This window comes from Equus przewalskii, chromosome 20, assembly GCF_037783145.1.
Source record: "Equus przewalskii isolate Varuska chromosome 20, EquPr2, whole genome shotgun sequence".
Classification (NCBI taxonomy): domain Eukaryota; kingdom Metazoa; phylum Chordata; class Mammalia; order Perissodactyla; family Equidae; genus Equus; species Equus przewalskii.
This window is the reverse complement of record NC_091850.1, coordinates 18,821,449-18,837,093: the sequence shown is the minus strand read 5'-3', so window position 1 is coordinate 18,837,093 and position 15,645 is coordinate 18,821,449. Positions and strand designations below refer to the sequence as shown.

The window sequence follows — 15,645 nt, the reverse complement described above, 5'->3', positions numbered from 1 at the left end:
GCCACAACAGACATTCAACAAACATGTGCTGGATTGAAGGTGACAGGACGTATTTAGCATGAGGAGAGGAACTTTCCTCACTACACAGAATTCAGACGTTGGCTGAAGGCAAAAATAAGAAGGAACACAAGAGTTTCCCAGAAATGTTGATTGAATTGCATTTGATGGCATCGTCGGGGAGGCCTCCTTGAACTGAGAGACATAATAGAGGAAGAGGGGCGGCTCAGACTTCCTAGGGGCTACCTAGCTCTCCAATGAGGCCTTTGCTTTGTGTTAAGTATGATCTCCTCTCACTATAAAAGGAAATATCATTCTCTCTAATCAATTTATAGTCAAGGCAGCCAAATATGCTTAGATTGAAAATGCCTTTTAAAGATGTGATTAACTATGAAGAGTTAGTCTCTCTTCTTTCCTTTTCTAGACATTGGGGCATTAGTATTGGCATTTTGTGTCCTTAAATTGCATCCTAAGGTCCACTCCCACCACAGTTCCTTCCCCTACATTTCTGTAGCCCAAACTTTACCCCCACCTATGTCCTTTTCTATAGATTTATATTTTCTTTTTAATTTGAACTTTAAAAATTTTTTAAATCATGATTATTGAGGTATAACTTATATACAGCAAAGTTTATCCTTTTCAGATCAATAGTTCTATGGGTTTCAAAAAATGTACGTAGTATGTAGCCAAGATGTAAACCAAGATGTAAAATATTTCTATCACCCTAAATGTTTCCTCATGTCTGCTTTAGGCCATTCTCCCCTCCTCTCAAGCCTCTGCCCCTGATCTGATTCCTGTCCTAACTTTAGTTTTGCCTTTTCCGGAATGTCATATCAATGAATTCATAAAGTATGTAGCCTTCCATATCTGCCTTTTCTCATTTAGCATAAACAGTTTGCATTTCTTCCATGTTGCTGCAAGTATCAGCTGTTCATTCCTTTTTATTGCTGAGTAGTATTCCATTGTATGGATGCATTTTGTGATTATGATATATTTGTTAGTTCGTTTTTCTTGTCTTTGAAACTTGTGTATGTGGCAGGAGGAGATTGTGTTTATTTTATAGTTGGGTTTCTTCTTTTTGTATTTCCTATCAGGCAATAGGGGTCTTGAGAGAAAATCATACCTAGTATTGAACGTGTTTACATGCCTTGTATTGACCAGGCTGAAATGTACTCAGATCCTATATGCTGCCTAAACGACCTAATAAGTTGATGTGATTCTTTTCCTATAAAATGGTTTTGAAGAGTGTGATCTGGGATTTTGCATCTCAAAGTATAATTTGGCCACAGAATATACTGGAAAGAATGAACTTTGGAGTTGGAGAGACTTGGGCCCACATGTCACTCTGACATTTATTAGCTGCACATGCTTGGGCATGTTTCCTGACCTTGGCTCTCCAAGAATGAGCTTCTTCACTCACACAATGGACATCATAATACTCGCTCATAAAGTTGTTATGAGAAGCCAAAATAAAATAAATTTAAAATAAAAATATACATGGCATTCTTAGCATATGGTAGACAGTCAAATAAATCTTTCGCTGCCCCTTCCCAACTCCCTATCCTGAATAGTCTCCTTGGTATATGAAGGTTTTTAATTTCTGTAATAATTTAGGGCTAGAAGAGAATTGTTTTGCTTTTAGATTTCCAATAACTTATTTAAACTATTTTAAATGTAATTCCCATGTAATTGGCATTCACAAATATGACTAATGTTTTTAGTCAAAAGTCGGCACATTTTCTTTTAGCCACAGTTTATAGAATATTCATCTATATTTTTAAGCATGTAGAATAGCAGAGGTTAGTTTTGAACATTTTGTTCAAATTAAACTGTGTATCATCATATAAAAAGTAACTCAGGAACCGGTTGATCTAATCTTATCTGATCAGTGTTGATGCTTGTCACCTTTCTTCCCCTCCATCCACATGCTCATCTCTGCAGCCTGCAACTCAAGGATGATAAATACAGGAAGTTCTGAAGCTTTGCTGCAAATATTGAGAGCCAGTAAGAGGAGCATATAAGGAAACTCTAATCCAGGGGTTCAGCAGTGAGGATTGGAAATAGACTATAAGCAAAGATAAATGGCAACTTATATGCAATAATATGTAATATACCAAGGAAATGTGTGTAATCCTTGGACTCTCAGGCATGTAAGTAGTTATGTTGAGGCATGCAGTAGTTAGATTATAGCATTACAATAAGATTTCTCTAACTCAAGTCCTACTTAGAGATGTGTATGAACCCCAGGCCTAAATCTTTCTTTCTGATTTTCTGTAGGTTTCTAGCATGTATCTCTCACAAATATCAATTAGCAGCAATACTGTCCTCCTGTCATCCTTTTCCTTCGCTCCTCTTATTACCGTGATGGTTTCAACTCAGGCTGTACAGCTTGGTGTCCAGGCCATAGTTGTTTTCTTCTGCTCATGGTATTGATCACTTGAACATGCTTGGTGGTAGGGAAGGAAAAAACTTTTTTCTTCTTCCCTCCTAGGTTCTCTGGCTGAAGCCCTGTGAATTAGGCTGACAAAAGACAGAACAACAAACATAAGTTTATTAACACGTGCATGGAGCACACACACAGGAAACTCAGTGATAAGTAACTCGAAAGTGTTGGTTTGCAAACTGGCCCCCACACACAGAGGGCAAGGAGAGACCAAAGAAAGAGGCAGACCACTCTAGATTGGTAGGTGGTAGGTTTAATAAGCAAGGGAACTTACATACGAGGCTCGTCCTGGAGGCTGCAAGTTGAGTAAAATTCCGCACTTGCTCATCAGAATCTGAAGTTTATATAGAGGCCTTAATGGAGTTCAGTCACATTTAACGGCCAGGTGGTCTCAACAACACACTGCTCTCTCAAGGCTGCATCCTTGAAATGGCTCCAGCTATGAGAACAGTGGGCGGAACATACATTCCAAGCATGGGAGGGGGTGAGGAGCCTCCACTGACCCAGGTCCAGCTCAGGGGTCAACAGATGGTCACATCCTCCCAATGACCTCCTCCAACAGAAGGGGTGGTTAGAACTTGGGACTTATATAGCATCTTAACAGAGAACAGTAATTTCGTAGAGAAATGATAAGACGAAGGAAAAGTGGTTTAAGCTTTTAGGGGCAGGAAACTGAGGAAAGGTAAGTATTTGGGGAAACCAATGAGATGAGGGCTAGTTAATAAGGTTTGTTATGTAGATTTCTCTGGTGCCCTCTCTAGGCTTATAAGAGTGTACAGTTGTCTCTGGTGATTAAGAATTGTCCTGTCCTTCCTGGTAGAGAGGGGAAGGACAGAGAGTTTCTTTTTTATCTGCTCATTCTTAATTGCCTTTAGCTCAAGATAATTCTATGTCAAAATGGCATATTTTGGGGTGGCATACTCTGAACCCTTTCAGTGGCTTCTAACTTGTAGTCAGTCCCTCCTCTGGTTCATGATCCAGTAATGAGTCTGCTGAAATGAAAAAATATCTACCACTCCATTTATGCTACAATTTAGCCAAAATGTAGTGCTAGTTTATACTGTATCACTGGGATGGTCCTACCATTTTTGCTCTGTAATCCTTCTAGTACGTTTTCTCCCTGTTGGGATTTAGAGCTGACATCTTGCTTTACTCAAATGAATCTTGCCCTTTGAAGACTGTTTGTTCCTTGGATTAATATTTCCCGCCTTGACCATGCCCTAGGGATGGTTTCTCCCTGTTAGATGTTCCACAGCTCAAGTAGCTGTATGGGTCCGTCAGACAAGACCTGTAGACAGCAAGACTCTGTCTGGATCCTCAGATTAGCTTGCCTTCTGTGAATGCCTCCTCCTCCTTGCCCTTCAACCCCACACGCAAATATGCATGCATGTGTGAACACACACACATACACATACACACACACACTCCTATACAATTACGTGTATGTACCTTAAAAAATCTTATGATATCATTCAAAAGTTCATTCAAAGTATAAATATGAAATGCCAAGACCTATCAAATTGTGCAATTTAGATATGTGTAGTTTATCATATGTCAGTTATACCTATATGCAGCTGTTAAAGAAAAAACTAATACAATCACTAGTAAAATCTTATACTTAGAAAATATACATAAAAACATGGCAGGGGTTTGTGCTGGGGCTGGAGCTGAGATTTAGTCATAATGTGTCATGTGGAATTAGGTAGTTGGGGAAGGAGAAGGCGGAGAATGGAAAAGAACAGAAGCCAAATTGCAAGGAAATATGGTGGAAAAAATTCTGAGCCAGACTCAGAAACAGAGCCAAGGGTCAGGAGGAAATAGTGTTTCTGGATGTAATGTAATAACTTACTGAATGCTTTGTGACCAAGCTACCCTGGAGGTGGGTATGCACCGAGGGGGAGGGGAGGCAGTAACAGCTATGGGTAAACCCCACTGGATCTTGTAACGCGCTGGGACATAAGCAAGCCTTCTGGGGAATCCCTCTAAGAGAATGTTGGTCTGAGGGGAGGTAGCAGCCTTCTCATTTTAAGAGAGACTTGCAAGAAGACCTGGCAGCATGAAGTCTGAAATCATCACAAGCTGTGGAAATGGAAAGGGAACTATGCCCATTTAGTGGTGGAGGAGAGCAAGGGCCCCAAGCCCCAGAGGCCAACAGCAGCCAGGACTGCTCTTCGAGCACATGTGTGTAAGCCACAACCCAGGGGTGTAAGAAATAGTTCAGGGGTTGAGGTCCCTACATATATAAGTGGGAAGAGTGAGAGGAGGACATTTGGACATTGGCATGAATGGGATCTCATTTGCCCTCAGAGACTGGCAAGGCTGACAAGTTTCCATTTACAAATGCGTGAAAATCACTGCTTCTACGTATACGTCATGGACCACAACTATAAAAAGGAAACGAACTGCTTTACCATAGCATACCACCTGGAAATGTATGGTTTTAAGAGCTTTTAAAATGATAGGTAGCCTCAAATTTAAGCCTTGAAACATCTTTGTTTACCTTCAGATCTTGAGTTTTTGATGGTGTAAGCTACCTTCCATAAAGCTGTGCTTTTACAAAGATTCTTACTGAATGTAAAGAAAACGTGCCTAAATGTTCTTTCATTCCACCGAATGGCATAAACCAGCCTGAACTTCCGTACTCTCTGCTCATATGCCTCATGCAATTTCAGCTAGAGCGAGATTCTGAAGACAATGTTTGGTAATGAGATTTCAAGCTGATGGAGGACAGCCAGTTAATGTATTTGTTCTCACCAGAGTGCTTAGCCTATTGCTTTGCACACGGCAGGTCCTAAATAAATATGTGGTAAGTGAATGAATAAATGACAAAAGTAATGTTATTGCAAGATTCTCAAGTTACTTTAAGTGAAGGATCATGCTAGAAATGATAAGAATTTGTAAGAAAGAGAGATTAAAAGTCTGGAAGAGAATTACGCAGGAAACAGAAACAAATGTTAGAAGACCGTGAAATGAACCAAAGTTTGTGAGCCAGGAATGGTAGCTGTTGCTTTCTCATCTATCATAACAGAGGATGTAAAAGCAGAAAAGATTTAGATCTTGATTAAGACTGAGATTCCTGGAAAAACTGAAGTTCAAAATCTTTTGAGGCTCTCCCATCCTCACTGACTCCATTCTTTTCTTGTGTAAACAAAGCTCACTGTCCTGCCAGTCAAATAAATCCTAATAGCAAAATTGGCTCTGTTTGACTTTTTGATGTTAAATGTTTGAAATTCATTTCCATCTAAAAGGACAGACTCCAATCTAAATGGTACAGTCAAAATTACTTCAAATAAAATAGGAGTTAGTATTACTCATAGGATGCATTAAATGTTAAATTGCCAAGTGGTTGAGAAAGGAGGAGTCTTGGCTTCAGAAAAGAATAAAAACTACCTAAAAAATCAAAGATTGTGTATCTTTTTTTTTTTAGGAAGATTAGCCCTGAGCTAACTGCTGCCAGTCCTCCTCTTTTTGCTGAGGAAGACTGGCCCTGAGCTAACATCCATGCCCATCCTCTTCTACTTTATATGTGGGACGCCCACCACAGCATGGCTTGCCAAGCAGCGCCACATCCACATCTCTGAAATTTCCTCATACCCTTTCAATTAACTATTTTTTGACTTAGACTATTTAAGTAAGATTGATTTTTTTTCACCCTTGAAAAATAGCTGATCTATAACTGAAACATCCAAAACATCCAAGTTTTCCAGAGAGAGAGTTGTACAGCTGGCTTGATCCATCATATGATATGTTTCTTAAAAAAAAAAAAATCTAAAGTACATATGATCAATATTTCCCCTTCGTTGAGCTTTTCCATGTTCTAAGAGATAAACTTCTTAACTTCTTCTTTTCACTGGTTCATCTTAATAAATTAAGACGTTAGTCATCAGTTGAACAAATGTGTTTATTCATTAGTGAGACAAACATTTATTGAGCATCAGCTCTGTGTCAGGCTCTGCTTTAGGGACTGTGAGTAAAAGAAGTTAATGAGACATGCTCCCTGTCCTCAAGGACTTCCCGTAGGAGAAACATATGTGTCTTAAAGATAAGATAGTGCAAGGAAGAGAAACCTACTCAAACTAGATTAAAAGAAAAAAAGAAAATATTAGGAGGATACCAGGGCATTTCATGGAACTAAAGGTAGGAAAAGCAGCCAGATCTCATAAATGACTGGAAACAGGAAACAGAAAGAGATGAAAAACTAACGTAATACTAAAGTAATCTCTCTCTCTCTCTGTCTCTCTCTCTCTTTATCTCTCTCTCTCTTTAGTGTGTGTACGCGTCAGTTTCTTGGTCTCTCATCGCTGCATCTCTGTCTTCTATGAATAGCTGCAGATCGGCTTTATTTCTATGCTCATTAAAGAAAATCATTGCCCCAAGTGAACACAACCCAGTCCACATGGTCAGCAAAGACGCTCTAAGAATCTCCGTACCCTCAATACTGGGAGACAATCTGATGGATCCAGCTTCGGTCAGGTGTGTACCCATATCACTAGGAGGCAGGGTTATGTGACTTGATGACTTCCCGAGGGGAATCATGGCAAACTGAGAACGACCTACGGGCAGAGCTGGCAGATTGCTTTGCATGTCTGCCACACACAACAACAAATAAGGATAGTCAACCGTGGAAGTGCTAGCATAGAAATCTGAATATAATGCATAAGTGTATTGATGAGTCCAGGGAGCTGGGGAACGTAGAATTATTTGACTTTCGTTTATTTGTTTGGGTTTTAAATTGAAAGCGTCTCTTCTGTTTTGGGGTATTATGCCTCTCAGCTAGTGCCCGGAGACCTGTGGGTGAGTTAAGCTCAATGAATCTGAGCTTCACTCGTTCTTGTTATGGATTTACTGGGTAACATTTGAAGAGTCACTGGTTACTTCACTTCGAATTTTCCAGGACTGACATACAATTTCACATTCACTACCCTTTTTAGGTCTAGGGAGAAGAATATGGAAGTGTTAGGAAATTCATTTCAATTTAGTAACTATTTAGGGGAATTTATTTGCCAGGTACGGGATTAGACTCTTGTGATGTAAACATATAAGATGGCAGAGATCCAGCATTGAACTGAGAAGGTGGATTAGCAACTAAATTCAAGTCGCACCATAATACATACAAAAGAAAGGTGGTTTTTTTTTAAACGAGGAGAGTCAGGAGCCAAGAAAGAATAATTGGTTTTGAATAAAGGGGCTAGGAAAGGCTGGGTGGGTAAAATAAAATTTGGTTGGAGGCTTGAAGTAGATTTTTTAAAAATAGAGAAAAGGGAGAAAACCACTGTAGGCAGAAAAAGAGCTAAGGAATTAGCAAAGAAGAATAGGAGAGGTAGGTCGGTGGAGAGGTGAATTTGGCCTGAGTGTAATGTGCAGGAGGGAGGAGTGGTGGGAGAGGCTGCAGAGGCAGGTTGGGGTTCAACTGGGAGCTTAAACACTCAGGTACTTGAACTTCATCCTGTAGATGTCCAAAGATTTTCAGTAGATCAATCCCACCTTTTAGAAAGAGAACTGTGATGGTCTGAAGCGTAGACTGAAGACAGGGACCAGGAAGCCCAGAGAGACTATTTAGGACACTGTCATGGTGAAAGATCAAAGGGCTTTAACTAACAGCAGTAGCAAAGGAACAGAAAATAGGAAGTGGCATAGATAACAATAGTAGAGAGTAAGGACAGAATTGATGTAGTATGGGAGGGAGGCCTGGTGGCAGCCCCCAGGAGGAAAAGCAGAAGTTTCTGGTTTAGGCCATTGTATATGTGGAACGAGATAAGCAAAGAAGAGCCAGATATGAACATAAAAAGATGCCAGAATGGAACACTGGGAGATACTCCTCTGAGCCTCCTCCCCAAAACTCCTGCCTAGGAGAGTGGCGAGGCCTCACTGCACCCCTTAGCAGCTCTCAGAATATGGTCCCTGGGTGTCTCAAGACCCTTTCAAGTGCTTAATAGGTCAAAACTATTTCCATAATAATAATGAGACATTATTCGCGTTTTTCACTGTGTTCACATTTGCCCTGATGGTGCAAGAAGACAGGAAGGGAGGCAGGAGGGAGAGAAGCAAGAAGGAAAGGAGGGAGGAAGGAAGAAAGGGAAGCTAGTTTCACTTAAGAATGTCCTTGATGAAGCAGTAAATTTATTACTTTTATTAAGTTTCGACCTTTGAGTATGTTGTTTGAATATTTTGCGTGAGTAAATCTGGGCAGTACAGATAAAGCACTTTTGTTACACACTGAAGTGGGATGGTTGTCTCAAGGATGCCTAAACTGAACTAGTAATTTTTTTCTTGAAATGTCAGTTTTACTTGAAAGAACAATTGATAGACAATTTATGATTGCTCAGGCTTGGGTATTTGACAGACATTTCTAAAAAGTGAACCAAGTGCGCTTTTCATTTCAAGCAAAACAACTGCCACTATTTGTTGCCCCTGATAAAATTGAAGCTTTCAGGTAAAAATTAGAATTTTGGAAATGTGTATCTGCCAGTAGAAGCTTGACAGTTTCCCAACTTGTAAAGACTTTTCTGATGAGATAAGTGGTGATATGATTTTTCTTGAAATAGTGTAATGAAAGGTGCCAGCAACTGGAAGATCAGCATAACTCAGTGAACCAATATTTTCTGAATGCTAATGCATGTTGGGACAAAATCTTGCATGGGTAAAAGATCTATTCAAAGTGTTCATAGACCAATGAATTTTAATGCGCTAGGGTAGGAAAAGTTCATTAATATGGTTTCAGATTTCACATTGCAACTAGTCTTGAAGAAACAACCACTAGTTGAGTTTTGGTGCAGTATCAGAAGAATATCCACAACTATGTCCTGTTTTCCCATCTACATATCTGAATGATGCCAGATTAATTCATATAATTTCACCAAAACTACCTATCACACAGATTGAATGCAGAAGCAGATGTGAGAATCCAAGTGTTTATTTTTAAGCCAGATACTTAAAAGATTGGTAAAATGTAAAATAGTCCCATTCTTCTCATGAATCCTTTTATTTGGGGGAAATATAGTTATTTTTCATAAAGTACGCTATTTCTGTTAACATGTAAGAGCCTTATTGTTATTTTTAAATAAATTAATACAAAATATTGGAAAATGAATCTGTTTTAATTTCTTATATGGTAAACATTGATAGAAATAATCCACAAACAGAAGTTCTTTGGGATCCTCAATAAATTTTTTCCAGCTTTATTGAGGTATAATTGACAATTTAAAATTGCATGTATATGGTATACATCATTATGTTTTGATATACATGTACCTTGTGAAATGATTATCACAAGCTAATTAGCATATCCATCACCTCACGTAGTTACCATTTTTTGTGTCTGTGTATGGTGAGAACACTTAAGATCTATTCTCTTAGCAACTTTCAAGTATACAATACAGTATTGTTAACTATAGTCACCATGCTGTACAGTAGAACCCCAGAACGTATTCATCTATAATTGAAAGTTTGTGCCCTTGACTAACATCTCCATTTCCCCTACCCCCAGGCCTTGGTAACCACCATTCTACTCTCTGCTTCTATGAGTTTGACTATTTTAGATTCCACATGTGAGTGAGATCATACAGTATTTGTTTTTCTCTGTCTGGCTTATTTCATTTAGCATAATGTCCTCCTGGTTCATCCATGTTGTTGCAAATGGTAGAATTACTTTCTTTTTTATGGCTGAATAATATTCCACTGTATATACATATTACCTTTTCTTTATCCATTCATCTGAGGGATCATCAATAATTTTAACAGTGTAAAGGGCTCCTGAGATCAAAGAGTTTCAGAAGCCCTGCCTTAATCTTCCTTATTTCCTAGTCAGAATGTGGTGTCCAGCAGAATTATACTAGGTGGGATAGTCCCCAGGAAGATTACGGCAGGACTTCTCAAACTGTTTTGTCTCAGGAACGCTTAATACTCTGAAAATTAACATGGGGCAGGAGTTGGCTCTTTGCTTCTTGAAATTTGAAATTTCTGCCTGCTCTGGAAAAACATAGCTCCTGATTTATTCTGTTCCTCATGCCAGCATACTGTTAATTTGTCCAGTTCTGAGCACAAAAGCAAAGAAGGGTACATTTTCCTCTCCAGCACCCAGAGACAAAGCATAAATTCCTGTCTCACGAGAAGGGAACTATCTTGCCTCCCAAATAAGGGTCTGTTCCAAAGACTTACTCACATTTCAGTGAGTCAGAAGGAAACAGACAGATATTCATCTTGCCGAAACCTGGCTGACTTCCTGCAAAAAGTTTGTGAGGAGAGTCAAGGTTGGGTGTCGGGTTAGTGAGCAGCCACCTAAGAGGTCTCAGGTGATAGCGGGAGTCTTAGTAAGCAGGTGGGTACCACAGGCAGGTCAGAAGAAAACGCCTTCAAGGGTTTGTCAGGATTAGTAAGCAGAGTGAGTAAGTGACAGATAAGAAAATAGGAAAGCACCAGGGGCTATACATTTTGGGTGCAAAGGTATTGGAGTTTATAGTCATGATTATAAGCAGTAACATCTGATAAAGACCAATTCAATACTTTAAAAATTTGAGACTCCAGCCTAACTATGGTAAAGGACAACATTTGACTTTGACCAATTAATTGTCTTTCCCACCTTTGAACCACTGCTTCCTAGTAGCAGTACCCCAAGCATCGTATCTTACTCATAATACCTGCTCCATAAAGACTTGAAATGGTGATAATAATAATAACTAGACTAATCACTCCTTAAGTTTAATTTATTCAAACATTTGGTTATTTCACAAAAGTAGTCACTGGAAGAATTCTGGTTTCAGCAACGTTTTGGGAATTTGTGGGGTGAACTTTTGGAGGAAAAATCAGATTTAGAGAAAAGTGAATGTCCTATTCCTAGGTAGGCAAGTAAAAATCTCAGATGTGGTTATAGAATGTTCTCTTTCCAGATGTGGGACTGAAATAATGGAAGAAAATGGTCACCGTGTACTATAGACAAAGAGGAAGAGTCACGAGTTCATACCCAGAGTCTCACCCTTCTCTCTCTGTGTCTTGAAGTAAATCGCTTAAATTTAGTAATCAAATCAGCTCCTTATCTTGGAGAAGAATGAAAGATTTATGTCTCTCTCACACACACACACACACACACACACACACACACACACACACACACGGCTCTTGCAGCAGGTCTTGCTTAAACATCGCCCAGGATAATCATAACTTGTGAGCAGGTCTTCTTTCCTGTCGAGTTAGTTTCTAACCTGGTCATTCTGCGCTTATTTTTGTCCGTCTCTCCACCCACTGGGGAAAGGCAGAGACAGTTATGCACCGCGCGGCCCCTAAGAACTGGGGCTGGGGGCTCGCGGCTCCACTCGGCCCTCCCATCCCTGCCAAGAGCCGAGAGCAGCGAGGGGCTCCAGAAGGGCCAGAATTTTCCTGGGGATTTGGGGGTTTCCTGCCGGCGGGGGTCAGGCTGTCAGGGGCGGGGTATGACAGGCAGGCTCTCGTGCGTCGGATGTGCCCGGCCAGTCCCGTCCAGGGCAGGAGAGGCTGCCGGGCGCGCCGTCCCCACCCGCACGGATCCCGGGGCTGGGACGGCGCAGGGGACCTAAGGTGTGGTTTCCGGGGGTGTGGCGGAGCTAGGTGCAGGCCGGGCGGCGGGGCCGGGGCTCTGCGGGGCGGGGCCAGGGCAAATCCGGCGTTTGCCGAGGCGGAGGGGCGGGCCGGGGCGGGCCCTGGCGCCCCGGGAGCTGCCCCGCCACTTTTCCCTGCTCTCATCCAGGCGGAGGAGAGAAGCCCTCGAGACGGCTTTGGAGAGGCTGTGGGTTCTTGGCTCTCCCTGCAAACCCGGAGCAGCGCCAGTCCCCAGGGCAGGCTCAGGATGCGGCCAGGACGGACAGGGGGCGCGCCGCTGCGGCTGGTGTTAGTGCTCAGCCAAGGTAAGCGAGGAGTTTGCGCCGCATCGGCCGCGAGAGGGACCTGCGCGGGTCCCGGGGGCTGCCGGGAGGGGTTGTGCGGGACGAGGGCTCAGGCAGCGCGCGTCTCCGCTCTCCTTCCACGTGGACCAGGCTCCTAGCCATCCAGAGCCGGATGCAGAGACTCCCCGTTCACGCTCTCCCCCGCCTGGTGTCCCCATAAGGCACGTCTCACCCTGCCTGTTGAACACCCTTCAAAGTCACCTCGGTGCGCGCTTTGGTTTTAGACACACACGCTCGGGCACCCATGCATAGAGGGAGATTAATGGGTGTCCTGGAGATGGAGAGTCCTGCAGCCTGGTTCAGACAGGTGCCGCGCCAGACTGGGACCAGTGGGTTCTGCGGGTCCCGGGAATCCGGTCTTGGCCGGCAGCCTGCACCTCCTCAGCGCTATGCCTAGCGGCTTTGCAGGAGCCTGGGAGCCCAAAGTGCTTCGATTTCAACCTAAGGGTATGAATAATGCCCCCATTTTTTTCAGGACGCTGCACTGATGTTTCTTCCCGTAGGGTACATAGAAAAAACAAGCACCTCTTAAATGCTTGGCAGAGGGGAATTCTTTCTTCCCGTCTGCCTTCCTCTTATTGTTATAAGGTCGTCTGTTGAACGAAAGTAAACTTAGGCCAGGAAAAGTTCTTTCCACTTTCTTGATCTGAGCCGCCAGAATGAGCCGGAGCAGCAGCTCCAGCTGCAGGGCGGTGAGAGTGGGGCCCACCCATCGCCTGACTCCTTCTGCACTAAGCAGGGAAATGAGGCTGGGGGCGCCGAGCTGCTGTGCGACCATCGTCCATCAAGGGAATTTTCTCCAGACCTGATCCAGAGCCTAGTATGTGCTTACTAGTTTCAAGAAACTGAAGTTTACTGAAACTTTCAGTTTACTTGGTGGGAAAGGAGTCACATTTGTATTTTGTAGTTTGAGCAGCTATCAAAATAAAATTAAAAAAAAGGTCTCTGATATTCAAGTGTTTTTACAAAGAAGATAAATATTTGCTAAACTGTCCTCCTTTGAGGCATTTAGGCAGTCGCTATTTTTTATTAGGGAAGAAACCTAGTCCAGATAGACCCTGTGGCATTTTCTCCAGGTGAGAGATAACAGAGAAATGGCACCACCATCCCTACCCGCAGCAGAGAATAGGCATCATTAAGTTTTCTGTCTAACCTGTGTCTGGTACTTCACAGATATGCGCTCCGGGGACCCCAGGAGTGTTCTGAGGGGCCATCAACCCTAATCTAGAGGTTTAAGATGAAGCTGGATTCACATTGAAAATCAGGCCCTGGAACACCAGAACCTTCCCAAAAGCTGACATCTAAATCCAATCTTTTCATTTCTGTTTAATTACCCCTTAACAGAAGCTATGGGAACATGACATCTTTTTCTTATCTTTGAACTGTTGAGGCTTGTTTTTTAAAGAAGAGTGAAAAATACTTTAGTGGAATGTGTTGCTGCAAGGCATAAGATCAGGTAGAGAGATTTTAACGTGGGGTTAGTTAATAAGCACAGCCCAATGCAAGCAAGCAGAGGTGATTTAAAATGACATCTGTGAGAAGATTTTGTATATTTATTCCCTCCTTCTGCTCCGATTCTTTGCAGACTTAAGGAACAGGTTTTCTCTTAATTCAGGATGATCATCATAAAGCTTTGTCATTGGTGATATCAATCCAAGTTCCTAGGGAAGCAGCATCGTTTTTTCATACCAAGAATATCCAAGATAAACATTGAATAATTGAATAATTGAAATCTCCAGGTCAGTGATAGCTGAAATTTTTTATGATTACCCTATCTGTATAAAATTTTGGGTCATTTATCATTACTATACACACACATGTATAGTTGTTTATAAATTATATATGTGTACAATTGTTTGATATAAATACATACCAACAGTTAAAATGTGAAAGGCATATATACGTGTGTGTGTTTATACATCTGCATCCTCTCCAGCGTACATGCCAACCACAGTGGAAACTTAAAACCCTCAAATCTCATTTTCACACTTGGATTCACATTTGCTTTTCATAAACCTTCTCACAGGTATTTACGAAAAAGCAGTGCTCATAGTTTGGTTCCATATTATCACCTTTCATTGGTCATTCCTTGGTTTAAGTGCTTGCAACCCTGAGGCCTAGATAATCCATAAACTAAATAATAGGTCCGTGGAGAAAATGGAAATGTAGTTTTAAAGTGATGATGTCAGACATTCTCTAATGTGTTGCCAGGCCAAGGACAATCCTCTCCCTGGGTTCTAGGCCTCATCTTCTCTCACTGTCTCTGGTACCCTGCCCCAGAGTCATCCCCTCTTTAAGCAGTATCTTCAGATCCTCTCCCTAATGTCCCCTCAGGCTGTAAATATTCTAGTTTTTCTCATAGCAAGCAAGTCCTCTTTTTAATATGTAATTTGGCAGCTCTTTTCTCCTGAAATACCCTCTCCCTCTGGCTTCTGCTCTCCCTGTTTTTGTCCTGTTTTCCCGGCTGTTCTTTCTTAGTGTCCTGCACGGGCTCATCTGTTTGGCCCAGTCCTTGGTGTTCACAGCATTCCATCCTGGATCCTCCTCTTCATTCTACCAGTTTTCTCTGGGCCAATCCCCTGCTCAAGTCAGTATCTCTAGCCAGACTCCCCTCCTGAGTTCAGGATCAGTATTTCCATCTGCTACCAAGTATCTCACGGCAAACTCAGCGTGTCCTCAACTGAGGTCAACACCTGTCCTCTGAAATTTTCTCCTGTATTGTCTGCTATTGTTTAATGGCAGCATTATTGTGCAAACGCTAAAACTAGGAATCTTCTCCCTTGTTTTCAGCCTCACAGCCAATCTCCCAAGTTCTGTTCATTCTGTTCCCCAACTCATGCAACTTGTGCTACCACCCGGTTCAGGCCCTCGCTTTTTTGTATCTGGACTCCTATAGTTTTCTAATTGGTGGGCCTGCTTTTGTCTCTTATCCTTCTAGCCCATTCTCCACCTTGGTACCAATGTTATCTTTCTAAACACTTACTTGTGTTCAATCACTCCCTTGCTTCAGACGTTTGGTGGTTCCTCGTCTTACATAGGATAAAATCCGAATTTATTGGCATGTCCTAAAAAGGCCTTTGCCGTCTGGCTGTAGCCTGCCTATTCAGTCTTTTCTCTACCACATCCACTCCTGCACACACTTATGCACAAGCTTACGTGCTACACATATACACACACACAATACACACCCCCCAAAGCCATCTATATACACCCATTTTGTATTCTGACTGCATCTGATTCTATTATATTTAGTGTTAGAATATTTTCCAGACTATTCTCTTTGCTTTCTTT

At 41.9% G+C, this 15,645-nt stretch overlaps 1 protein-coding gene across 2 annotated transcripts in view; it reads left to right on the top strand.

Moving 5' to 3' along the window:
* Nucleotides 1-11,909: 11,909 nt before the first annotated feature.
* ITGA2 (integrin subunit alpha 2) overlaps nucleotides 11,910-15,645 on the top strand; it is a 93,942-nt gene continuing 90,206 nt past the window's right edge. The window contains exons 1-2 of one of the 2 annotated variants that reach the window (XM_070586887.1): nucleotides 11,910-11,989; nucleotides 12,159-12,315. In XM_070586887.1, the coding sequence (XP_070442988.1) occupies nucleotides 12,258-12,315 (58 nt within the window). In that variant the 5' untranslated portion in view covers nucleotides 11,910-11,989; nucleotides 12,159-12,257. Of the gene's footprint in view, nucleotides 11,990-12,068; nucleotides 12,316-15,645 lie in introns of those variants that run through there. The other variant, XM_008530881.2, reaches the window with a different exon arrangement.